The sequence below is a fragment of the Sylvia atricapilla genome, chromosome W, assembly GCF_009819655.1.
Source record: "Sylvia atricapilla isolate bSylAtr1 chromosome W, bSylAtr1.pri, whole genome shotgun sequence".
NCBI lineage: Eukaryota > Metazoa > Chordata > Aves > Passeriformes > Sylviidae > Sylvia > Sylvia atricapilla.
The window spans coordinates 9857304-9883979 of NC_089173.1; the positions used below are offsets into that span (position 1 = coordinate 9857304).

The 26676-nt window shown below is 37.4% G+C and overlaps 1 protein-coding gene and 1 long non-coding RNA gene across 2 annotated transcripts in view; one reads left to right on the top strand and one right to left on the bottom strand.

Moving 5' to 3' along the window:
* The window catches only part of LOC136373294 (uncharacterized), a 394644-nt gene that overhangs the window by 86658 nt on the left and 281310 nt on the right, over nucleotides 1-26676 (top strand). The window lies entirely within an intron of this gene.
* On the bottom strand, nucleotides 1760-26507 carry LOC136373406 (kelch-like protein 13). Its single transcript, XM_066338311.1, is given in 9 exon segments — nucleotides 1760-4167; nucleotides 4169-4206; nucleotides 5761-5824; nucleotides 5826-5875; nucleotides 11831-12217; nucleotides 12220-12625; nucleotides 20274-20327; nucleotides 20329-20470; nucleotides 26503-26507. Coding segments are annotated over 9 exon segments (1593 nt in total). The 3' UTR covers nucleotides 1760-3720.

The window sequence follows — 26676 nt, forward strand, 5'->3', positions numbered from 1 at the left end:
AAACTAAAGGATTAAAAAACAGTGACTGGCAGAGTCAGACACCAGTGTAAAGGTGAGGTAATCACCAGCTGGAGGGCAGATTAAGTAGGAACAACAATTCTGGTAGGCAGAATGAACTTTGCAAAGAAAAGTGCTATGATCTTTTTTGATAAGATCATCCCCAACTCTTTGGTCAGAAAGTTCTCCAGATATTTGTACTGCACTCATTGCTGTGGTATCAAATTATTTTTTGATGTCCAACCAGCCCATCAGATTGAGACTGCAAGCCTTTAGGGAGAACTTTATTTATCTGCATGCAAACTGCCCTAATCCATGATTGCCATTATTCCACTACAGGACCAGACTACTGGTTTGAGCTTCTGACTGTTACTAAAATGCTACTCCTTAGAGATCCCACCCCTCAGAAGCAGAATGGGCAATTTAAAAATAGCATGCTTATAAGAAAACAATTCACTTTTGTCCTGAGAACAGGTAAAGTGATTCTTCCACCCAAGGGGCCTGTAGAGCCACAGCCAGGCTGTCAGCCACGTTCTGCTCCGTCAGTGCTCATCCCTTCAGCACAACTCCATTATCCCAAGAAGTCACAAGACTGGCTGGATCTTGGCAGGAATTGCTTTCCCTGAACCAGGTTCTTGGACTTTACAACCTTCTAAGGGGAGGAGAATCGCAGAAAAATGGATATCTGCATGATGAACTCTCTGATGTTAACAGGGCAAAGAAACTTTACATAATCTGGATTTTCCCAGGTCATCTTCTCCATTGTTCTTGTCCTATCTCAAAACACAGACCAAGAGAAATGTCATTTCGGATGTCTGGAGTCAGTGCTGGGTTTTGCAGGGATATCAGATAGGCCTCTGGGAAAATTGTATATGGAAGTGAGCACTCTTGGCATTTGCTGCTAATTGGGCACCAAAGAAGCAAAGTTTGAATGAATTTTGCAGTGTGTGTCTACATCACTGGGAGAGGGCAGACAGCTCCCATGGCTCTCTCAGCTGGCACACCATGTAGTCTTAATTTCATCCAAGTCAAATAGCTATAATTGCTTTTTATCCAGATGCTTTTTGATTTAGGTACTACAACTGCAATATGAGAGAATCCAGGATTTATGAAGAGGCAGCCTGACTGGAAATGGAGATGGGTATTTGCTGTATCCATGTGCATATCTACAGATGTGGATTCAGAGATGGAAAGGGGTTCTTATGCTATGGTTAAGAAAGACGCAATGAGCATCAAGTCATTTTATACTACATTACAGAGAAACCAGTTTGCAGTTTTGGGCAAGTCTTTGATGTTTGCTTTTCAGTCCTAGTGAGTAAATGTTAACTAATGTAATTATAAATACTTTAAACCAGAGGGAGATTTAAAAAAAAAAAAAAAAAAAAAAAAAAAAAAAAAGATTGAAGCACTACGCTTAATCCACTGATGACATGTTCAAAATAATTCTTCCACTTATATATAACAGATAATGAGTCACTTAAAAAAAAGAACAAAACACCCAACATTGTGGCCATATACCAGCTCCTGGCTATTCAAGGCTCAGATGCAAAACTGACATCCTGGCTCAGAATGATCAGAACATGCTAAGCTTCTTCCAAACAGAGAATACCAGTGAAGATACCCACTTTTAAACAGTGTCCCTCATCCCCAGCATACAAAGAGCAGGATATAGTCACATTATCCTAAAGGAATTGCAACTCCTTCAATTACTTTTCAGTTTAATTAATAAAAAGACACTGACTATAGGATTTCAGGGGATTTAAACTCAAGCACAGTCTAAAATATGGTTTCTTGAGCTGGAAAAAAATTTAGTAGCATGTGACACTTAAATGAGTGACAAACCTTAAAAGACAGAGCAACATTTTTCTATCCAGTGCTTTGCACAGCATAAGAAAAGTATTCTTAGGGTGATGAGTCAATTTATCTTACTGGCCAGTTTCCAGGAGTATCCACTGGTGCCACTATTCCACCTCCAAGAACCTTGCACAGCCACATGGAATTGAGACTTCAGTTTTTTAAAGGGAATAATTGCTTTTGATTTTAACCAAACAATTATGAAACCTAAAGCTTACATGTAGATTTTGGTAGTGACCATTACTAGTAAACTGCACAAAGAATAAATATCAGTACTTCCAAAACTGACGCCACAGTAATCCTGCTGCTTGATGCATCAAGCAGGGACAAAACACAAATAGCAAACTCCCAACAAAAGTCTATTAAGCTTTACTTGGTTATTATTAATAGGTAACACAATAAGCTGGTTTAAACAGTTTTCCCCAGAGGATGCCCCTGTGACTGTGTTCATTAGCAAAATTACTTGTAACATGATGGGAATTTCAAAACAAGAACAATGGCATAATCAGAGCTGCAGTTTGTCAGCAGGGCACTGTATTTTGAGCAGGTAAAGATTCCTGTGAATTTGCACAGCTGCACACAAGTAGTTCTCCAAGGAAAAAACATTAAGACTGTTTTTTCATCAGTCCCTAACAATAAAATGAACACATCATCCAAAATAGTTTCTTAAAAGTAGGTCAAAAATACCCATTCATGATCACTTCTGCATTGGTTTCCTAGCAAATTCATCTACCCACATGGATATACATAATGCGTATCCTGGAGACAGTGAGGCAGAGGAAGAAAACCAAATACATTAATGAGGTAGCTTAAACTGGGTAACTGCAGTTTAAAGTTTCATTGAACAAAAGAAGGCAAAAAGGTGGTAGTCCAGGTTCACTGAGCAAAAGCAGCTCTCACTGAAGCTGCACTTTGTGCTAAATAACCTTATTAACTGAGACTATACAGAGGACACATTATGCAAGTTATCTTAACAGCAAAGGAGAAAAGGTAGATTAAATTTGATCGGATGGAACCATTTGGTCAAATTCAGTGGCTTAAGTTACTCTTTCTAGCCCTTAACTACCTATATTTAGTTCAGCCATACAACAGAATACACAACTGCGCTGAGTTCCCATTTGTTAATAGTGTGTGCTCCCATGCAAGCGGAAGCCAATTCCTGAAAAAAAAAAAAAACAAATTAAAAAACACAAACATGTTTAGGATGTTTTGTTTGAAGCATCATTCAACCGACTCAGGAAAAAACTTGATATATGTTATAAAAACTCCTGGCCTCTACAAGGTCTGCTCCTGTACAGCGCTAATATTTTAAATTATTTATTTCTTCCCTCTGCCTAAAAAACTTCATATGCTCTGAAAGCACCCACAAAGTCAGGTGGGTAAACAGATATGTCAAAAACACTCTGTGTAAAGAGGGAGGTAGCTCAGGCCCCTTGGCAACCTTCAGACAGTTCACATTGATGTAGTCTACCTACCCTTGTAATCTGCAGTCAAAACTGAAAGGAAAAAGGATTTCAACATGAAATTTAGTGACATGTTCAATACAAATTTGACCATCGGGCTCCCAAATGTAAGCTATAAGGTACTTCACACCCAACATATAATGTTAATAATGTACCTAGTTCATACATTTTATAGACAATATCCTCTCATTTGTAAAACATTTGGCTCAGCGAGTACATCTTTTATTGTTAACCACTTGAGAGACATTCTAGGCCAAACAAACAGCATAAATAATGTCAGTTTTTTTCTTTTTCCAGTAATTATATGAAATGCTGTAGGCTAAGCCTAACAGAAACTACTGAAGAAAAGAATAGACTCTGTGATGCAGTGCAGAGGTGTTACAGCATCGTGAGTCAAGGGATGGTTCTAAGGTGCTGAAAGAGGAGACTCTCTAGATGGTGACCCTGTATTGTCTTCTGGAGGGAAAACAGTGAGAGTGCAGGCTCGAATGCCACCAAGAGATTCTGGAAGGTCAAATACTTTATGCCACTCATCTTTTTCTGGATCATACTTCTGAACTATTTCCACCATACACCGGTTATTCCAAGAATATCCTCCAACTACAAAGATTTTATTTTCAAAGACAGCAACCCCAACATCACTTTGCCCACGTAACATGGCAGCAATTGGAGTCCACTGGTCTAGAGCTGGCGAGTAATATTCACAGCTTAAAACATCATCATAATCACTTGTTCCTCTAAAGTGATTTCCACCAATAACATACAGCTTGTCTCCTACAGTACACATGCAATGCAGACCTCTGACTGTCGTCATTGGAGCTTTCTGAATCCATTTGTCTGTGTCAGGGTCAAACACATGAGTTCTTTTGGAAAGTATCATGGGTAATTCCCCCTAAAGAAACAAGACACATGTTAGAGTAGTGCTCACTCTAATAAGCATTAAATAACAAAAAAATACATTTTACTGAAAGAATACCATCTTCCTTAAAATTCTTCACTCTAGCTTAGATTACTATCACAGAAGTACTCCATTTCAAATGACATTTGTTCCTTTAAATGGGAATATGGACAGAAGGCATGTATCACACTGCACCTCATTACACAACTGATCTGTCAGATTAAAAGAACAAAAATCTGTTACCTATGCGTCTATTTTGCAAAATTATTTCTTTGCTTACATTCATTCAGTTTGCTAGTTTTGTTTCTCACCATCAAGAATCCATTTCCCTTTCAAATTTTGATGCTATGCCACTGTGTTTTAAGTATCACATAATAGAATTTTCATCAGAAACTTTTTTCATCAACTTCAAGTGAATAGAGAGAGGACACAGATTTCAAATATTCTTCAGGTAATAGCTACCTATGGTTCCCTCTACATTTAACTTCTCCATAGCTCCCTGCAAAAAGCTTTGGAGAGGCTTCAAGACAACAAAGGAAAAGAAAAATCTGTGGGATCTACATGAAAAAAACCACAGCAGACAGCATATGCATCTGCACCTGCAGTAAAAAGCAAAATGGGCAAACACAACTGACAACAGCACACAGCAATTAGGAGCTTGATGGACTTGCTGACAGAAAAATAAGCACTATACCTTACAGTAAATTCTAAAGCAAATTCCGTAGTCTACTGGCACAAGGACCCCTAAATCAAGCTGCTCCAGCACATCTCCCCATCAGTTCCTGTCAGCTAAGCAACCTTGTCCCACTTCCTGCCCTGAATTTCAGCTTAGTTCTAAGAGGATATCCTTTAAAATTTCAATAGAATATAGGCCTGTGATCTCTGCAATGATCACTGACAGACTGAATCTTCTTTAAAAATTAGCTAATAGCAGATTTTCAGACAACCCATTTGGAAAAAAATGTAATGAACTACACCCTGAGAGACATACAGGACCGAGCATATTCCAAATAAAAAAATGGTGAAAGTACAGATATCACTTATACAATATGATTAACATGGGAACTTAGCCCTTTCTATTATCTCAATGAAGGCAAATGTTGTTCTTTAAAGCAATAAAATTTCCAGTGCATTCCAAAGTTTATAGGGAGGGTGTGTTTAATTACATTGCTATATATATCATAATACATGTTATAATTATTTAATACTGTTATACACAATTATAATTATATATTATAACAATACTGTATTTAATTATATTGCTATATAAATTTATATATGTGGCTACACATATATAAAAAATTTATTCTGATTGGTAAAGTGAGTAACTGCTTTGGAATTCTGAGCTATTTCTAATCATATATTATCTACAATAATTTTGAGCCTGCAGTGTATGTGCTGTTTGACTGGCTTTGTATGAAACTGCATCACTACTGATACCATGGCAATCCTACTGCAACCACAGACTAATTTGTACTGTCTGCTGCTGAACAGAAAAAGTTAGATAAGTAATTGTTTCACAGAGATGATATCACAGGCATGATTTACCTGAAATATACATTAACCCCCCATACACGGTTCCAGCGTGACCGTAGTGGGGTTCATTCATTTTTTGCCACGTAGCTCCACTCGTTCATTGTGGGGTTGTAACATTCCACAGTGGCTGTTGGAGACAAATGAGAGCATAAAAGTGTTGAAGCCAGCATAGCAGTTCGGTGCTGAGCTCAGTGCAGTGGCAGAAACATTCACAGGGGAAGTGCCAACAAGTAACACTGTTCAGCTGAAGGAGTCTCAAGGGAATTATGAGCACTATCACAGAAACACAGAACAGATGGGGTTGGAAAGGGCCTCTGGAAAAAATCTAGTCCAACTCCTCTGCTAAAGCAAGGTCACCAAGAACAGGTTGCATAGGATTATGTCCAGCTGGTTGTAACATCAGCAAACTTGCTGAGAGAACACTGTCCCTTGCTGAATAATTTTCTATTGTATTGCAGTGCTTTATTAAGGATTTGCACAGCAACATACAGCACAGCATATGCAAGTCACTACATCAATTTACAAAAGCCGAGCTTAAAAAAAAAAAACATCCCTGAATCTGGAAAGGAGACAAGCAGTGCCTGTGTGATATACAACTCCATTTGTGCAGTTTCCTCTGTGAGTTGGAATGTTAAAATGATCAAGAGTTTTATCAGATCAGAAATCACAGAGGACAGTACCAAGTTAAGAAGAAACCCAGCGCCCAGGAGTCAGTGCAGAACAGATTCCTGAGAAGGAAACCTCTCTCCGACATAAGATGGGAGATGCAGGTTGCAGGAAAAGGGTGTGCAACAAGCACAGGGAATACAAATAGAAGGCAGATTCAATAATAGAGCAAGCTCTAGGTATGGCAGCTTGAATACTACAGTATGATCAGAGGGGAACAAAATCCTCAAAACTCCCATAATTTAGTGACTTTATGATGCACAGAGCAATTGTCAATAATTAAGTTATCTTAAAGACAAATCAAATCTCATTTTAAATAATTAAAGACTGCTTAATCTCTGTTGGATGTTTATGAACTATACATAGAAAAATCGAATCTGTCTTTAAAAAGTGGTATTTTACTTGCTCTAGAACAAGGTTTTTATTGAATCAAGGGTAGAAAATCTGAGTCAGCTCTATGGAATCAGTGATGGTGACTTAACAGTGCAGGATTACACATCAACCAAGAGTGAAAATACCCTTAGAATCTGAGAAACTTGCCATTATAAAGGCAGAATCTAGTTAGTGTTAGTTTAAGCCTAATTACAGAATTATAGACCAGGCCAGTAAAGAACACCTGACAGTAACACTTACATAGTGAATATAAGGCAACTCACCCTAACTCCAAAGCTATTTTAAAAAGATCCTCTGGATCATTTTTGAAGAGTATAGCTATGATCTCGGACTACAAAAAATAAATCCCTAGTCATTAAAAAATTAGTATAGAGCACATTAGTGACCTTCTGAATTCTATTTTAGTTGCTGCATAACCTCCTTATTGTTGCAAAATGGGATAATAATATAATTCCATGCAATTAGTGTCTCAAGTACCCGCACTGAAAATAGAAGCTTCCAGTTCCAATGTCAGAAATACTGTTTGACTGTCAGTTCAGCATCATCTAAGGATAGAAGTGAAAAATAAAAAAAATCTATTTTGCATTTAAGAATTGTTAAATTGTTACAACACACTGGATTGCTTCAGCTTTTCCCCACCCAGGAGCTGAACTTCAAATTTATGAAATGCAGAAAAGTGCCAGTCCAGAACATTAAGTTCATGATAGAAGGCAAAACACACTAAATTTCTGCTTTCTTCTAAACAAATTATATATGTTGATTTGCATGTATAAAATTATTAATTTCATATTCTTGAAACTGTTTCAAAATAGTAATGAAATATTGAAATGTATCTGTTTCTGTGAGAGTGCCTTGCACAAGGACTCCCAGTTCTGCTATCTCAGGGGTGTGTAAGATGGACAAAAAAATAACAAAACAATACAAAGTAACTGAAGTCATGTGTGTCTGCAGTACTGGTGATGTACCAAATTTTTGATTTTAAAAATCTGCCCAATATATGGGCAAGTTCCCTAGTCTACTCTAAGAGATCTGCCTTGGTTGTTTGGGTTTTCTTAATAAAGACAGAAATCTCCTCTTAAAAATTTGTATTCTTTTCCATTTGATATGCTGCAGGCCTTCTGCATCCCATCAAGGACTTAGCCATAAATCCAGTGATGCTGGAGACGCTCTCTTGCCCAAAGAAAGGTATAGGCACAAGGAACTGATTCCACAAATGACACTCTAAAATTAAATCTGTAAGTTGTTTTCTGTGCAGTGCCACCTTGACATCACATGCAGTTTTTGCCCAATCCCCAAATAAACCCATGCTCGCTCCTGTAAACCTATTCATCCATTCCAATATTCTTTTTTAAAAGGAAAGCTGCTTTCCACTCTGCTCTATTTAGCAATCAGAAGCAAAGATGTACAGAAATTTCAAAACCAGAAAGAAACAGATTTGATGTGCAAGTAATTACAGCTGTCCCAGTTCCACCCCTAGAGTAGCCCCTTCTAGCCTGCCATTCGCTCCTCCTCTGTGCTGAAACCATCACTACTGCTTCCACAACTGCATCCCCCTTCCCAAAGTGCTTCCACTCTGCACCGAGGTGAGGAATTTTTATTTCTAACACACTCCAAGGACAGGAAGAGTAGAGGATGTGCAAAGCAACCGCAGAGCCAGCAGCACCCAGATGAATCTGACATTCAGTGCTGGACAGTTTTATCTCACTCTGCATTACAAACTGCATTTAAGAGAGAAGCCATAGCCAAAATGCCCCTTTAGCAAGAGAAGATAAAACATGCAGAATTGGTACGCAGTACCACCATCACTATCACCATGTTGTAAAGACATTATTTATCTGAGAAGGATGATGCTGAGTCCAAGACCAGTCACTTTCTGATGTGGCTTCAAAATGTCTTAAACATTCCTAGTACAGCTAAAGTACTGTTTGACACTATTTCAGACAAACTATTCCAACTCAAATCTCACATCCACTGTGCTCTAAAACAAAGCTAATCACTTTCTAGCTGAAAAATCCTACTCTTTTGTTAGATTGCTCCATATACTTGTTTCCCTGTTACCTCGCAAGGTCATTCAAATTTTCTTTTAGCAAGATATTCCTCTGCCTGACTGAAAAGAAAAAATATTCAAAATTCCAGCTATTAAAGGTGCCCATAATTTAAGAGAGACATCTCTAGAAAATCTCCAGACAAAGCAGAGTTCACAAAACACTCTAAAACTGCTACTTTAATGCACCTAAGTGAGAGTGATGGAGTCATTCTTCCAACACCATGAATGATTCAGAGCAGGTTTTTATTTATGTTTAACAGTAGAACTTATGATGTGTTCATTACCATAATCCAGGGAAGACAGGCCTCATTTTAATAGAATTAAGCAATCTCAAAAAGACAAAGTTTTGGCAGTCCCAAGGAATGTTCAGCCTGCACTCATTTTATAGTGCCATCTGTGATGCTATTTGAGGAGTGTACAGATATTTAACATTTCTCTGTCAGTAGCTTCTAAACTGTCTTGAGGTCTGTTACAGCAGCACTTAGCAACTCATTATTACACTAAAGCAAGTATTACAGACATAGAAAGTGGCATTTACAAAGTTCTCAAGACGAAACACCTGAAAACTGTTTTGAAAAGTTTGATAGAAAGCCTCAAAAAGTATAATTTTTATTTCCGTAATGTCAGGGGAAAAAAAAAATCATTTTAGTGGCTTTATTCCTTTGGCCCTTTTCCATAAGAGCTGATCTTCCAGAAAGCTCAGTTCAGGATTTGGGAATTTTTCCTCTCCAACAACAGACTGAAATTAGTTTGAACCCAAGGTCAACTTCTTTCTAATCTGTCCAACACCATATTTGACCTTCTCTTCTATGAAAAGCCTGAGAGTTTTTCTCTTCTGAACAGAATGTCAAGTTTAAGCTGGATTGCATCTTCCAGTTGTCAAGGTTTATGAAAGAAATATGAAAATGAAAAATGACTCACCTCACAATTAACAAGGAAATTAACCTGAAGCCCCAAATCAAAGCATCAGACAGGTACAATATTTAGCATTTAGAGTGCTCTTGCTACAGACTGATCCAGTGGCATTTTTCATGTCTGTGTGGAAATTGCTGTGGTATTTTAATGATATCTTAATAAAAGAATCTTAGGTGATAAATTTTGTATTTTAATAAAGAAAGCAGAAGAGTTGAGGTCAGCAGAATGATACTGCTTGATCTAATTTATGGTAATGCTGCACTCAAAGCCTCCTTCACACAGGTTGCACTGGCTTACTGACAATATTATTTCATATTGATTTTGTCAGACTTGCAACTTTTTCACTGACATTTTAATAACGCTACTCTGTTCAGATTTTACAGTGCACAAGGTCAGCAATATGATTATCTGCTATTAATTCATACTGTTAGAAAATAGCTCACTGAAGCTATATATCAGGTTTTCTGATACTCAAAGATCAATACATGATGTTAATTTGTACATTTAGTCTTTTAGAGGATATTGAAATTGTTTAGGATGTATTTTCAGGGAAATAAAGCGATATGTAGTAAAAAGTTCTGAAAACCTCAGGATCTGCATCAGAAAATGACTGTCTAGGGGAAACAAGCTATTGCTAAGCAGTTTCCCATCTTTTTGGGACAGGAGGAATTTTTAAATGTCCTATTTCATTAAACATTGGAATGGATTTTAAATTTCTAGCTAAGTCAGGCCACTTTTGTATGGTAGAAGCAGTGTACTGTATGTTTCCTATGAAAATTTGCAACATGACAATGAATTAAACCTGTGTATGTGAATAACCGAGATGCAGTAATTTTAAGAAGTCACAGATCCTGCAGTAGAAATCAAGTTTTGTATTGTTTCAATTAAAAATGTTTCTCACTGCACTTACTGATATCTGTGCATTTCTGAAAAGCAAATCTTAGTAGCAAGAGGTAAAAGCCACAAAGGGACAAGGGACAGTTGAGTATTGAGCTGAAAGCAGCAAACTAAATAATGAGATGATACATCTGGTTTAGATATAATACTATGCTAAACTTCCAAGCATAATCTCTGACATTTCAATTTTAAAGCACAGGCAAACTTACAGTTGAGTCTCCTATCCCAGACTTGACTAAATGCTGACCACTATGGCTTTGCATAAGGCAGTGGATTAATAGGGGTCATCCTCTGCAGATTTTTGTTAAATTAAAACTTACCACATATTTATTCTTTGTTTCTATATTGTTTCCTGGAAACTGATATGGAGGGTTTTTAATTTGGTTTTGTATGTTTTTGGACGGTTTTTTGTGGTTTTTTTTTTTTTTTTTTTTTTTTTTTTTTTTTTTTTTTGTTTGGATTAGGGTTTTTTTGGTCAAGCATCATATCATTTGCAAGGGGGGAAAAGAAGAGGCACCAGGACCAAGTCATTCAGTCATTCATACAAATAAGTTACCTGCATACTCACAAGATTATAGGTGAAGCATAACATTTTTAATAATTAAAAAGCCCAGAACATCAGAATATCTTAATCTCACTAATCTGTGAGTGAAACAAATCACAGTCATTAGACTAAAACAATAACAACAAAAACACATCAAAAAAACCCTTGGCATTTCAAATAATATTCCAGAAAATTTGTGTCTTGTAAAATATAACGTTCATTCAACAGCAAGTTTCAGCCAGAGCCATGTATCCCTTAGGAATGGATTTTGTTTCTCAGATGGAATAATGATTAATTCTTCTTTTTAAAACTGCATTTGTATTCCCCCACACTTACACAGGCAGACATACATGCTTACTTCAAGTTTCGTGGCAAAGGTCAAGACATTGGATATTATGCATCAATACACAAGACATACGCATTTGGAAATTTTTTGTGCGATCCCTTCTAAAATTAATTTCTAATACTATCCAGACAAATTTCTCTCTGCATTTGCAGTATTTCCAGAAAGCAGCAGCACACTCCAATGACTTCAACTCGTTTCTCTCAACCCATTCCCTGGGCAGCAGGGTATTTTCAGACTCAACAAAAGGTAAGGGGCTGGCTCCAGGAGGACTCACCTAGCTCACCTGCTGCATTCCGACCTCCGACTGCATACAAATGTCCTTTGAGGGCACTTAGGTGGAAGAAGGTCCGTTTCTCGTTTAAAGATGCCACTTGCATCCACTTGTTGTAGCGAGGATCAAACCTGAAGACTGTGTTGACCGCTGTCTTTCCCTTTGTGTCATAATTGCTCTGGCCCCCCACGACATACAGGAAGTTCCCGATCACGGCGATGCCGTGCTGGTACCTTGGCACATCCATGGGAGCCAAGGATTTCCACTCGTGCGCCTTCTCGTTGTACATCCGTAACTCCTTGCTGACCACCAACTGCTGCCTGAGCACTCCTCCCAAGGTCACCAGGTGCGTGCTGTCTGAGCGGATGGCCGTCCGCTCCGACTGCATCACGGCTGCATGTATGGCATCATTTGGTAATTGCTGGCTTCCAGAAGCAAGTTGACACAGGTGTTGTCAGTTCTCATGAAGTCCACTGTCTGAACATAGTTAATAAGATCCTGGGGTGTCATCAGGGGAAATCTGATGTTCTTCATGAGCTTTGCAGCATACTCCATGCGAGGTTCCTCGTAGCGCAGCCAGCGACATGCTGCCTTGAAGAGTTCAAGTTCAGTGCAGTGCTTAAGGCTATTACTTGAAAGCACGAAGTCAAGACGTTCAAAGGGAAGTTTCACAAATTCACCAGTACTTAATAATGAAGGGAAGTTCTTCAGGATGAAATTATTAACACATTTATCCACTTCTGTGAGATTGTATGTGTTGGCAATTCGCCCAATTTCAACACAATTTTCCAACGAAACCTATTAAGTAAACAGAAAAAGGAATCAAAACACTTTCTTAATTTGGTGTCTAAATGATAATGTAAAATTTAATGAATACTGTAGAATCAGCAATATTTCAGCATTTTGCAGTGCTCAAGGTGATTTACACATGAGCAAATATTCAATGCAGTATATATATTCATGACTGCAAGGGGAGACCAAATTTATTCCTTATTTTGAAGAAAGAAATGAGACAAGTAAGAAGCAGATGGCATATATTATGCCAAATACCTTATACAATGATGAGGCCTAGCAGTTTTATAGCACTTCATCTTTGAAAAGCTCTGAAAACATCTTTGTAAGAAAGACATGGAAAATAAAGTTAAGGGAGAGGTGATCAGCCCAAGGCTACAGAGAGCAAAACAAAAGTCTCACCATTAGACATTTTCTGACATTATTAAAATTGTATTGACATAATAAACCAAAGAAAAAGGCACAGCTAACCCCTGCATGCCACATATTTTGGACAACTAATATGTACAGTGTTCAATCTCATGAATAAATTCCTTCAAAACAAACAAAATGGATCTTTAATAAATCAAGGCAGTTTTCTTACAGACTGTTCAAAATTAAATACATGTCAAAAATAAGACAAAGAAAGTGATTTTAGTTCATATGTAATTTTTTTTAAGAATGAACCTAGGAGGATTTCCCCTAAAATACCCAGCTCATTAAATGCTTTAGCAGTATGAATCACACACTAATTTAACTCAGTACTTGAGTGACTGTATTTTGGTAATAATCTGTTTTAAACTGCAGCTGCATCTACCTTTTTATATCTTTGGCTCCTGAATTTCTAAGCTCACTTGGGATCCAAGGCACAGGGAGGAAGAAACATGAGAAGTATGGAGCACAACTTCTAGTGGGTTTTCAGTGAACCCAGTCAGTTCATTTCAGAAAGCTCTCTGGTACATGTGCCCAGCAAGTCACTCAAATGCTTTTTGCTGAGAATTGTGGCTTTTTTGCATTCAAACCTTATTCCAATCTAAGCTTCTTTTATAAATGTTCTAGTCTCTGTGCATGTCAGTCTACTCAGTGTCAACTATCTCCACAACTTTGTGATTCGCATTACATTTGTAATGCCAGAAGAATTTAAGCTTAAAAATCACAGTAATTTTAAAAAAGATTATAAAGATTGAGGACTATGACCCAATTGGAGCCTGAGAATTATAAAAACCTTCAAATGACCTTCTAGTCATGAAAGAGATTTGAAGATTTTACTGTATAACTCAATCTGATCGTTGTCCTTTAATACCAGATAATTCAAATGTCTAATGAGTACAGGAATAGGAGATTTTCTTAGTTCTAGAAACTGATCTAACTTGTCCTAGAGTTAAGATCTACAATCATCCAAAGTCTTCATCCACACATCCTGAAATGCCTACTAATCCTGTACTGAGGTCCTATCTATAAATGAATGTGCAGCAGACTGTCAGGAGTTCTATTATGAAAATATTTGTGCTTTATATATACAGAAATAATTTTTGTATTACAAGACAGATCACATTGTTTATATCAGAATATAATCACATCAACTAGCAATAGCCTGTAAAACATTCTCTGACTGGTTTTGAGTGTCAGCATCAAGCAGGTTGCCCAGAAAAGCTGTGGCTGCTCCATCGCTGAAGTGTTCAAGGCCAGGCTGGATGGGGTTCTGAGCAACCTGGTCTAGTGGAAGCTCCCTGTCCACAGCAAGGGGATTGGAAATGGATGATCTTTAAGGTCCCTTCTGAACCAGGCCATTCTATGATTCTAATTTCGGTACATTTCCTTTTAGTATTTTAATTTACATAAATTAATTGCATAATGGAAATAAACGCATAGCATAAATTAAGTAAGGAAACAGAACATTCTTACTTCTAAAATTTCTTTCAAGTTTTATTACAAAATAAAGCAATGGAAAAAACACCCCTTAACAAAGAGCTGACTTGCAGCATACCAAAATCTTAACTCTTGGCTATATAGTTACTGTATGTAAAAATCACTTTGGAATACATTGACTGGCACCAAACTAGAGAGATGCAGCATTTCCTCCAAATCAAAGGCAGGCAGATATTATTGCATACAGGAAAGTGTCCTGGTTTAGGGTAAATTTGGGAAAAAACCTCTGAATGGGGTTCCTCTGGGGAGCAACCCAAACGGCTCCTCCCACCAGCTGGTCCGGGAAATTTTTTTTTTTTTCAGAGAAAAGCGGAAAAAACTATTTATTTAACAAATAAAATGCCCATGAGCATGAGGAATGAAAAAAAAAAATTAAACAACAAAACTTCTTGTTGCTCCAAAGAGAGATGGCAAAACTGAGGAAGTTCTTGCCAGAAGTTAGCTTGGCTCTTTCTCAGTCTTTTATCAATCCCAGTCTCTTTGGTGCTGGAAAATGCCAAGGTTCAGGCCCCAGTGGCCCACGGATGCTAGATTCCAGTCTTTCTCTGGGTTTTCAGTCCAGAGCAGATTTAAACAATCTCAAGAAAAAAAAAGGAAAAAAACAGTTTAGGAAGCTTCCTTGCCTCAGGTAGCTAAACTAATTAAAAGGAAAAAAAAACTTCTTCTTGGTCACTGTCTGAGTATCTGACGAACACATCGTCCTGAGGAAGAAGGAAAAAAAGGAATGTGGAGGAGTGAACACTTTTTAAAACAATCTGTGCTTGTCTTCTTCCTGCTCACCCTCAGAACCACTCTTAAAGGCACAGAACACAACATACAGTACACACAGAACAGACGATTGGGGATACAGAGGCATCATAGTCACCCCAGGACAGAAAGGCACGCTTGAACTTAAAATATCAAGCAAAACCTGTACAGTTTTTGTATAGATTCTGAACCATTGGCATATGTTCAGGATGCAATTAAGTATTTGGAGCTATTGCTGACTGGCTGCCACTTATCAAGTGCCCGAGTACATCAAGTTATGTATTACTAAAATTATGTTACACTGTAAATCTATGCAACTGAGCATATTCCTGGACTTCTTACATTTGAGAAATTTATTGACACATTACACACTGTTAATAACTGATGAACATGACATCAGCAGTTTCTAGTCCACCCCTGATTCTTGGAAAATTTACTTTATTCTGCCTTTATTAATCAACTGGGACTGTACTGCACTCAGAGTTGTTTTTTTCATATATGATTGCAAGTACTTTCCATTATGCTTATGAAATTGTGCACTATGTTTGACTCACTAACAAATTCCACACCTCTCACCTCAAATCAGGGTGCTATATTAAATATTGTCTTAAAGGTTACTTAGCTTGCAAAATTACTATTACACTCTTTACTGTGCTCTAAGATAATAATCAATGTATCAGGTAAATTATATTGCAAAGACTTAAAAGTCATAAAAATATATATTCTAAAAATCCTGAGCCAAAAAATAATCCTTCAACAAAAAGAAATGCTGTAGCTACTTCTACTGAATATTCAAAAACTGTACAGAGTTCAGTACAATAATGTTATTTAAATAAATACTTCAGTTACCCAAACATTGAGGATTTTGGGGTTTTTTTAGAAGTTTGACCTTATGCTATGGTTCTGTGTGGAAGTCAATCAATCAGGAGCTCTTCAACAAAGAGAAGGAACTGCTACTCTGGAAATCCCACTGAAGTGAACAGGAGGAATGGAAATATCAGGTGAAAACATAAACTGACTGTACAGCATATCCAATAACTAGTAAAAATACTCACAAGGAAGAGCTAAAAGCCATAAATGTTCAAACAGCTAAGCAGCTCCACAAGGAGTTGAGAATTTAATTTAAATAAATCCTATTTTACATGGACTTTGACTACTGAGCAGAGCTGCTCACTCACATTACTCATTGTAATTGCTCATTACAAAGCAGAAGTTGCAGAAAATACTAAAAATCTTTTCAAAAAAGAAAGGTCAAGCACAGTGCCATGTTATGACACCCTGAAAAACCCAAAGCAAACCCAAGTACTTTCTTGAGAAAGCAGTTCACTTAATTCTTTGAAATTTTGAAGCAACCACTTCCCAAGTTCTCATAAAAACTTAACTGACTATAAAATACTACAAAACTGGACACAGCAAAATGATTGCAAGTATGAGAGCCTTGGAGAACACCTCAGGAAAGTAACATGCACAAAAAAATCAAGCCCTCAAACCCGGTAGCACAAAACAATCAGGTGTCTAACTTTGTTTTGTTTCAATGACTGTTAAGACGCTGAAGCACTCAATGCAGTGCTTCAGAGGGTCAAAGTTTAAAAGGGCAAACACACTCCTGAAACCCTCCATGTTCCTGTGGGCTTCCATTGACAGAAGCACAAAAAAAAAACAGCACAGAAATTTGACCAGCTCAGAAAACAGAATCCATTGTACCCCTACAGTACAAAGTCAAATTTCTGGTGGCTGTCAGAGCTGGTCCCAAGGTTAAATCCCATTCTCCACTAAACAGATTAACTTGCTCTGTCCTCAGATAACCAAGTTCTTTTGACAAGACACGACTTCCAAGTATGAAGCCCTCAATATTGACTATTTCCTAGTAGTACAGAAGCGTAAGCACCAAATTATAGAAGGAATAAAACTTTTTTTCAGACATTAATTTTCAATGTTTGGGAATGTTTTCTTTAATTACAGTGTAACAACCCTTTCCTCCCATTACCCTGTGATTTTCCTAAGTGCTGTAATTCACTTGGGTAGGTTTCTCATCTTTCTCCATTTTGTCCACTGCTGCTACTTATACAAAATCAGTATAGTGTCTAGAACTCACTACTCTGAAAACATTTCCACAGCTTTTTTTATGAATTTTAATTACATACAGCTCAGTTAGGTGTGAACATGAGAGTAGTCCTAGTCTATTGTACAGCTATAATTATTTAAAACCAATAGTAACAGTAAGACTGAAAACATCTTAGAAAATATTCCATTGTTTCTCTGAGAGCCTGTCTGGTTGCAGAGCAAAGATAATCAGAGCAATGGGCTACTTGGCAGGAGGGGTGTAACTGCAGAGCAAATATATACACTTTCAAGTCAGCTACAACAGATACTGCTCTTTGAAGGTCTTATTATTTTTGTTACACAAATTAAGCTGTTACCTTAAGCTTTGGTTTTTCTTTGTAAATATTTCCATACCCTCTTATGAAGTAAACAATTACATTATGCCTTACATAACTGACTTCTATAATCTCTTAATAATGGACTCCCCAGACAATTCAAAGACATTAAGCATTTGTCTGGGAATGGTTACCTCAGCTCTCAAGCCAGCTAACTTCAGTAGAAATAAGCTCATACTTGCTCAAAATATTCATTTAAATTACAGAAATGCTCCTTCAAAAGAAGCTCATTTGCTCACCAACTCTTGTTTCAACAAATTTAGAAGTAAGGTCATTCAAAAATTCTTTATATAAGGTTGCTAAGAACAACTAGGCTAACAAAACAACCTCAATTTTGTACTTCCTCTACAGCTATACCATGAATGAGATTATTTCCCCTTAGACATGGTCTAAATGAAGTATTCCTGGAAAAAAAAAAAAAAAAAAAAAAAAAAAAAGGAGAATTAATAAAGTCTTCCTCATTCTTTGAAAATGCAGTATCAAATACGATATTTCTTATTTGAACAAAAACAGTGACTGAGTCAACATCACAAGTGAACATACTTTCAGAGAATGAGCATTTTAAACAATAACATGATTTAATGTGAAAAAGTTCTTTCCTTAACAAAGCAAAATAAACAAACAGCTGCCCTACCCAGAAAGGGGGAAGGGCAACACAGTGTCCTCAAGCCTCAGCTCCCATCAGAGGGAGCCCTTTCAAATACCTGATTCACAAACACCACCAAGACCTTTTCCAAGCTGGTATTTATAGTATGTCAAACCTGGAGAGGCATCATTTTGGAGGGGTTAAAAAACCACTGAGCCATAAAATAGGTGGGTAGGATTGGAGAGTATTAAGCTTAATGAACATTATCACAACATTATCAGATGACTGGTTAGTTAGAAATATTTCCAAATTACAAGCAAAACAGCATTATAAAGCCTAAATATCTCTAACACATTGTATGAAACAGATTGCTGTTATTATCAACTTGGAGTCCTCTGGTTTGCATAAATCCTGGTACATATTTCAGCTAGGGAGGTCACATTTCTAAGCCTGTACTCTGCAGAGCAACACGAATATCTGCTTCTTTATTTATCATTACAGAATCGAAAAGCTGAATTCCAAATAATTTTGTAATTTGTGTGGAGCACACCAGTCTCCCTGTTAAAGTCAGAGTTCTAGTGAGGTACTGTCTTGGTTTGGGAAGATAGGTATCTGCCAGGGAAAACTGGAGCTGCCTTTGGAATGGAGAATGTAAAGCACCACCCTCCTTTTTTCAATTATAAATTTGCAGTTAAAAGCTTTAGGCAAAAGATTTTGGAAATAGAAATAGCAGTTCTTTACTAGTACATATAACAAAGCAAACAAAAAGACAACTACAGCATTGATAACAAAAACAGTACCAAGAACCTCGAGGGCTTTGCTTCACAAAAAACCCAGGGCAGTTTGGTCTCGGTGCCTTGTAGGATCCTCAGAGCACCAAGCTGGAACAGTGGAGAAGTCTCGGGCTGGTAGCTGGGATGGCAGGATGTCTCGGCAGGCAGGGGCAGGATGTCCCGGTAGGGGCGATGCGGAGTCACACTGTAGCAAGAGCAGCAGTGCTGACGAAACCGCGACGGCGGGGCAGGGCTGGCCCAACTCTCGCAGGGGCGGCAGAGAAGCTCAGAATTCCAGGGGCGAGCAGATGATGGTAGATTTCCCAGGACTGGACCCCTCCAGAGAGAGTGGACTCTTCTAGCAATGAGCAGCAACCCAGTTGTTCTCTCTCCCCGACACCAAAAAAACAGAATTCCAAGCTGCCTCAAGCTCTGTCCTTCACCTGCCCCAAAATTGCTTTATCTCTCCCTTTGATCTTTGACCACGTCCTTTGTTTGTTAATTAGTCTTAATACAACACTTAGTCCTCCTTGGTAACTTATGGGGAAAAAAATCTTTAGAGTAAAAAGGAACAAACCTAACCCCCAATAGGTATATAAGCATTTAGCATCAACATTAGAAAACCTCCAGGAAACATAAAAATAACTGCAGTCTCCAGGCAGAACTGCTTTGACAGCACAGCTCTTGCACCACTGTTGTTCTACAGCCCCACAGAGCAGGTGCTCCTAATTGCTGGCAGGACAGGAAGGGCAAGGAAAAGTACTGAGGGATCCTGTCTGGGTGTTGCTTTTATACTGTGTTTGAGTCAGAAACAGGTAACTGCACCCCCATTGAGATGGAAGGGCTGTAACTACAGGAATAAATGAATGTAACTGAAGCACACCTAATGAATGCAGCAAGCAGACTATGCTAGAGTGAGCAAAATCATGCAGGGAGACCCTGAAACATCTCAGACATGTAAGGGAAGAATTTTTATGTGGTAAAACACTTATATCAAACTCATACTGTATGTAATACTCAGAAGAAAATCAAGTTTTTCAAGGAAACTACAAAGCAATTTGTTCTCTGTGAATCTAAACTATGAATAATGACAAGTTTTAGACATAACTTTGACTATTACATAAGTCAGTGTCATCACAGAAGAAAAACAAAACTACATACCAAGGCCTTAAACACTGTAAATGGGAAACAAATAGTCTTACCACAGAGATAAGAAATACTTTACAGAAGTCCAAAACAGGTAAAATCTGCAAAAAAACTGGCAGCTTCCAGAGTGTCCTGAAGGTTGTTCATATTAAGGGAAAGTTTTGCAGTATAGAGGAAATCAATAATCTTCTTTAGGCCTATTTTGTTCACACCATGAAGCTTAATGCACATAAATCTTGTTCCTTCATGCCTCCTGAAAAAGACATGCAGGTAAATGTATATGATCATTTTGATGGGGTTGAAATTATTTCATAAATTTAGAGATTATTAAAATACAATTTTAAAATTTAATTTTAAAACCCCATATGCAAGTAGAGAGAGAGATGTTTAGGTCCCAGTGTTGTTTGCAATCCTGGACTGATTCACACACAGCACTGAACTTGTGTCTGAATGTTCTGAATGAGAGCAATTTGGAGACAGCAGTACATGGCTTTATAAAAACACCACCTGTGAACATGGCCTTAAAGTAATCACTTGCAGAAGCATCATTGCTCTGTGGACAGGAACACCTCATCACCATCTCCAGGAACAAGCATCACATCACAGAGCAAAACCTTCCACTCGAAGTTGGTCAAAACCCTGCAGGAAAAGCACAATGCAAAGCATACATTTGATTTGGGAGGAGACTAGGAATCTCTTTTATTTCCTTTATGTAAATATTTATTACTTTTATGTACATGCGTACTGTAGGTCAAAAAAAGTGACAAAGAAATAATTTGTCATCATAAAAACATTATCTGTAATACATTCAATGATAATTATTCATTGAAAACAAGCAGAATAATCATTATTTTCCAGATATAGCTGATGAATGCAAAGTACAAAAACCCGGGCCTTAGAAAGTAGTTTATTCAAATAGTTAAGTTATTTTCAGGAAGGAGTTTCTTTTGTAAGCTTTCACAATAGGAGCTGTTTCAGGTAGGGACTGCTATCTTTTTGGACCACCCCTTCTGGTCCATATGCATGCTAGATATAAATCTGTTCCACAGCAATTTAAGGGGTTTGCAACCTAACAGGCTGCAAAAGTCTGTGGCCTGAAAGGAAAGCTGTTAGCTGGTTCTATGATTATCAAATTTGTTACCAAAGTTGATATGCTAAAAACTCCAAAATAAGCTCTCATTATACATCTCATCTCCTCTGAATTACTTATAACATCTAACTGTAATAAAAAATAAAGTAATCTACAGCAGCATCCTAGAGCAAGATTTCCTCCAAAGATGTGCTCAGTTGTGGATACTGAAGGATGGATGAAATACTCTCCTCCTTCATTCACCGAGGAACAGAAGCTCAACATTAAACATTTTCCTTCAAATTGGTATTTTTCTAATACTAGCAAGAATTGTCTCTGTAGATGTTCTACCACACCATAGTGCCATAGTCAGACCCAGCACAGAGCATTACACCAAACTTGGCAGGGCTCTGCCATCTTAGGGACATGCCTTACTTAATTAAATAATGATATTTAAGTGAGCTTCTTTGATACAGCTGCCATGTCAAAGTTTAAACATTATCTCTTAGAAATTGAGAGTGGACTGGGATAGGACCCCAGGAAAAGGCCAGGTTTTTTCAAAGCTGCTGCTAAAAGCTGAACCTCTATCTCACAGGAAAAGTCCCAAGCAATGCTTGCTTGTGGGCATTGACAGCACAAGAACATGAAAGTTTTTGAGGCTTTATAGGAATTACTAGAATATTAAAATCTATTGAGTGGACACATTGTTTAGAGCAGCCAAAATTCTCAGTACAGCTCAATACAGGCATGAGAATATTGAATTACCTGTATACCACAGAACTGTGAGTATTGCTGGTGAAAAATCTTGTGGTTCCTGTCTTCAAAGACTGTAGATGGGCAGAGACGCCCATATTGCTGTTACCAAGAGGTACTTTCATATGAAGATCCTCCTCTTCCACCAGAGATCTAAGAAAATTGGAACAGAGAAACCTTAAGACCAAATTCATTTTCATTTAGTCATCTTTTGTTCTAAATCCATAGTCTTCTGGGATGAATGTGGCAGCACAGAGGCTACAGGAAAAAAAAATCAGCAGGCAACAGAATCAGTCCTTAGTGTTTCCCTTCAGCTAATTCAAGAAAGTGAAGCGTTAACAGTCACTAAAAAGGCATAACTACTTTTTGGCTAGTAAGTTTTTCCTTTTCTTTCCATCCCTGGCTCCCTGATTTAGACACTTGCACACTATCTTATTTCTATGAGCCAGTATTTTAGGATTCTTTTAGAGGTTTCATCTGGTTTCCAAAATCAAGCATCTTAGCTTTTCCTTGGCAAATTGGTGAAACACTGAAACTCTAAGTGTAATATTAAAGAAAGTATTTTGATTCTTACAGCTTGCATTACATCTCATTCATGCATGACTATTCATAATAGAAAATATACATCATGGAGTTTCAAGCTGCAGCTTTAACTTGCTTTTAGAAACACACAATTAGAACTCTTTAGGACATGATATCCAGTGTTTTGCTACTGTGCAGGCAAAACACTTCATAATTTAATTCAAGATTTAATTCCAAGCAATTACTGTCCAAATCTAGACATGACGAACAAATTTTAGGTAGAATTGTTAAAGAATTACTGCAGTATTATTAGCCTACTATTTTAATCTTGAGATGCAAATTAGGTTACATCTGAGAGCCTAACTATGCTAACCTGTAACTATTAGACAATGTAAATAAAATTCTTCTACAGAAATATTAACAACAACAAGTTTCTGTAGTTTCTGTGATCTAATTTTCTACCTATGAGCCTGTATAGAGGTATAATGAATATGTACACAATTTTAATTAGCAAACATAAGCTATTAATCCACAGAAGAGGGCATCTCCATTGTTAATCAAGACTCCATATCTCAAAAAAGATTATATCTGTTTGACATAATTGCTGCAAATTTCAGATACAAAAAGATTTCCAAATTTTAAACAAGCAGGTTAAAACATTGGCCTCCAAGTTAGTTTCAGAAATTACTTTAAGTAACAAGAATGTGCTTAAAATCTCCCTCCTTTTCCCCAGTTTTATGATCACTGTGTAAGGACAAATTTGGAATTTGTGGAAGAAAAATAATTTTCATAATTTCCTATTAAAAAAAAAATATTTACCCCCACCTTCTTTGGGTACAAAGACCATGTAGAGCACTTTTTGAAACTCACATATTATCGTCATAGCATCAATGTGCCTTGTTCAAACCCATGAGTACAAAAGGCCAGTTATGAAAACATATTCAAAACAAATTCACCATTCAACAGTGTACATGGGTTTGCAACAGTGAGATTTTATGCACACAGACATAACATTGTAGGAACAAGGGTACATCTAAACAGCTGTGACTTATAATGTATCCAGCTGAATAAACTAATGTGGATGAACTGCAGCATGCAATATTTGTGCTATTTTTGAAACACAATTATCTCTATTTTATAAAACAAATCCAGAGTAATTAAACAAAGCTTACAGGGCATACCTTAGAAAAGGGATCTCTAGACTATCTCTGCATCCAACAAATACAACTGTGCAACAGAGCAGCAAGCAGTTGCTGGCTCATGACTCAAATTTTTTTGTTCACTCGGTTCTAGGGTGTTTTGGGTTTGGTGGGTTTTGTTTATTTTAGTTTTCATACAATTGCATGGAGGCAAGAGTCTTACATAATTTCAAAGGACATCCAGTCTCTAAATTTGTACATGTCTTTCTAAGAAGAAATACAAAATAATGTGGGGAGACTTGCAAGCGTGGATGTGAAGAACAACAGAATCAACAAGCATGAATACGACTCTTTGTTCTTGAAGCATCTTCCCCAAATGTCAGATCAGATAGATGTTACATGGAGTATTTTAAATACTTTCTTTGAACTCAGAAGAAAATAGAAAGTGACATGTCATTTAAAATCATTACGAAAAGAAACAGACAAGTAAACCAACCTTCTTGGCTGTTTGGAGTGGGTTTTTTACCATGTGTGCCACATCACTACTTGACTTCCTGACAGACAGCATAATTCATAAGTTTTACAAATGAAGGCAAAGACCTTGAGCATGATCCATTTATTCCAAGAATGGCTGGGATAATGGAAGCATTTTTCTGAACATGACACACAACTTCCCTTAGCTCTGTTCTCTACAGGTCATCCTGCACAGAACACAATGCCTTGTTAAAACTGCACAGTCAACAGAGAGGATATAATAAATTTTAAAATACTTGCAATACTTAAAAGTAGACATTTGACATGCCTGGTGTGGCTATAAGCAGTTATTTCCTCTACCTGATTTTCAATATATAATGATCATTTCTCTATATCACACACATAAGCTCAACAGCTCACCATCTGAAGCTCTTCTGCAGAAAAGATTTTCACTATTTCTCTTCCACATTTGTTATGTATGGACAGAAACTTGCACATGTGAAAGAGACATGAAAAACTGCAAATTCCACACTATAAAAATTCACCAGAGTATAACTGTTATAATTCTAGTTCTAAACTCTAACTTGGCTGCATATGATTCCATGTGAATAAAGACAAGCAGATTATATTAATCCTATATGGGTTTTGGCTTATATCTAAACAACTATGACCAAAAAAATTGTAATGTGGGTTTTTTGTTTGTTTGTTTGTGGGGACTTGGGGATTTTTGTTTGATTTGTTGTTGTTAAATATACCACCTTTCTAACCTACAGCTTAACATCTCTGGAGGGCTGAGCACCCTCTCCCTTGTGCCGAAAGTGACATTCAGGAGCTGGGTTTGGCAGAAGTTCCAAAGTGTCCTGGGCTGTAGTTTAGGATGTATTCTATCACCATCTTCAGTTAATGGCCCATCAATGCCTTGTGCATGACTCAGAGATAACTCCCAGAGGAGTCTCTTTAATGGGCCATCAAGGACTTCCTATATTACTCATCATCCCATTGTGAGATGCTCCACCCAAGGAGAGGAGCCAAGCATTCTCACCTGGGTATAAACTGGGATTTGGACAGTAGAAGTAGCCCTCACTCACTGGATTTCCAGAGGACTGGAGCTACCAGACCTTTCTACAAGATCACTGCTTCAGGAAGACCATCTCGTCTGGACTGCTTCCATCACCCTGATCAGGTTGTATTCTGACTCTGTCAGTGGGTGGGGTTTTTTTGTATTATTGCATTTATTTTATTTTTATTTTATTTTATTTTATTTTATTCCTTTTCTTCTCATTAAATTGTATTTCTGACTTGGAGCCTCTCACTCGTTTTGTTTTCAAACCACAACACAAGCAAGTCAGCAATAACACCTGGCAATAAGGCACTGATCCCCTGAATTCCAGACCTGTGACATTTACCAAGAGGGAAAGAGCACTCCCAGAGCGACCACAAATTATGCCTTTGTCACTGGCTTTGTAGCAGTTCAGCATTTATCTTCACACACCACAAAGAACCTGTCTTTGTAAGACAAAGTGAAACTTCGACAGTGCTTAAGCTCTGTGTTAACAGCAATACACAAAGAACAAACCCCAAGCATTACATCATATACCCTGCCTCAAAATCTTAAGTATTCAGAATGTAGCTTCTGTTGCAGGGGCTGTAACATTAAGATTCAGAAATAACTCTACCATTCACACTCAGAACAGATGGGAAATGTGCTGAATGCTCAACTGACTTCCCAACAAAACCACAGTAAGTTCATCTGTCTTGTTTGGACACTTACCAAAGGCATTATTTACATTTATTACCATAGGTCTAGTAAGCAGTATCATTAACTCAATAGTAATGAATGTAAACATATTGATTTTGTTTTTACCTTAAGTACAGTATATCACAATTAAGCATACTACCAAAGGAGAAAGTTAATTCACTTTCTAATTAATTCTATTGTTCTGATCAATAGAAAGCATTAAACAAGAAGTGCAACAGTACCATTTTTAATCAGAGTTTAAAAAGGTTAGGAAACAAAAGTTAAAAGAAGTTAAAACTACAGTAACATGTAGTGAGAATTCACAACAAGCTGCTCTAAATGCTAAATGTGGATGTTAAAACCACCATCAACATACATACTTGGTCTGGAGAGGTTTGAACATCATAGTGGTAAAACAAGGGAATGTTGGGGTTGAGTGTGAAATGAATATTAACACTGCAAGAGGAAGGCAGAGGAGCTGCCCAACTTTCTGCAACTTCTGGGAAGCAGTGGCTGCAGTTCAGAGAGAGGTGCCAGAGGTTAATTAGTTGCTATCACAAAGTAGGTTGAATCAGAATTTTTTTTCTAACCGCATGTCGATTCTTTCAAGTACAGCACAGTTTTTTTTTCCAGAGACTGTAACAAAATGTGCTTTTCTCATGACTCCAAGTTAATCCTCCAAGTATTTCCAACTAATATTTTTCTAGTGATGAAATATGGAGTGTTCATTACATGGATATTAACATGCTTTAATTTTCCAGCAA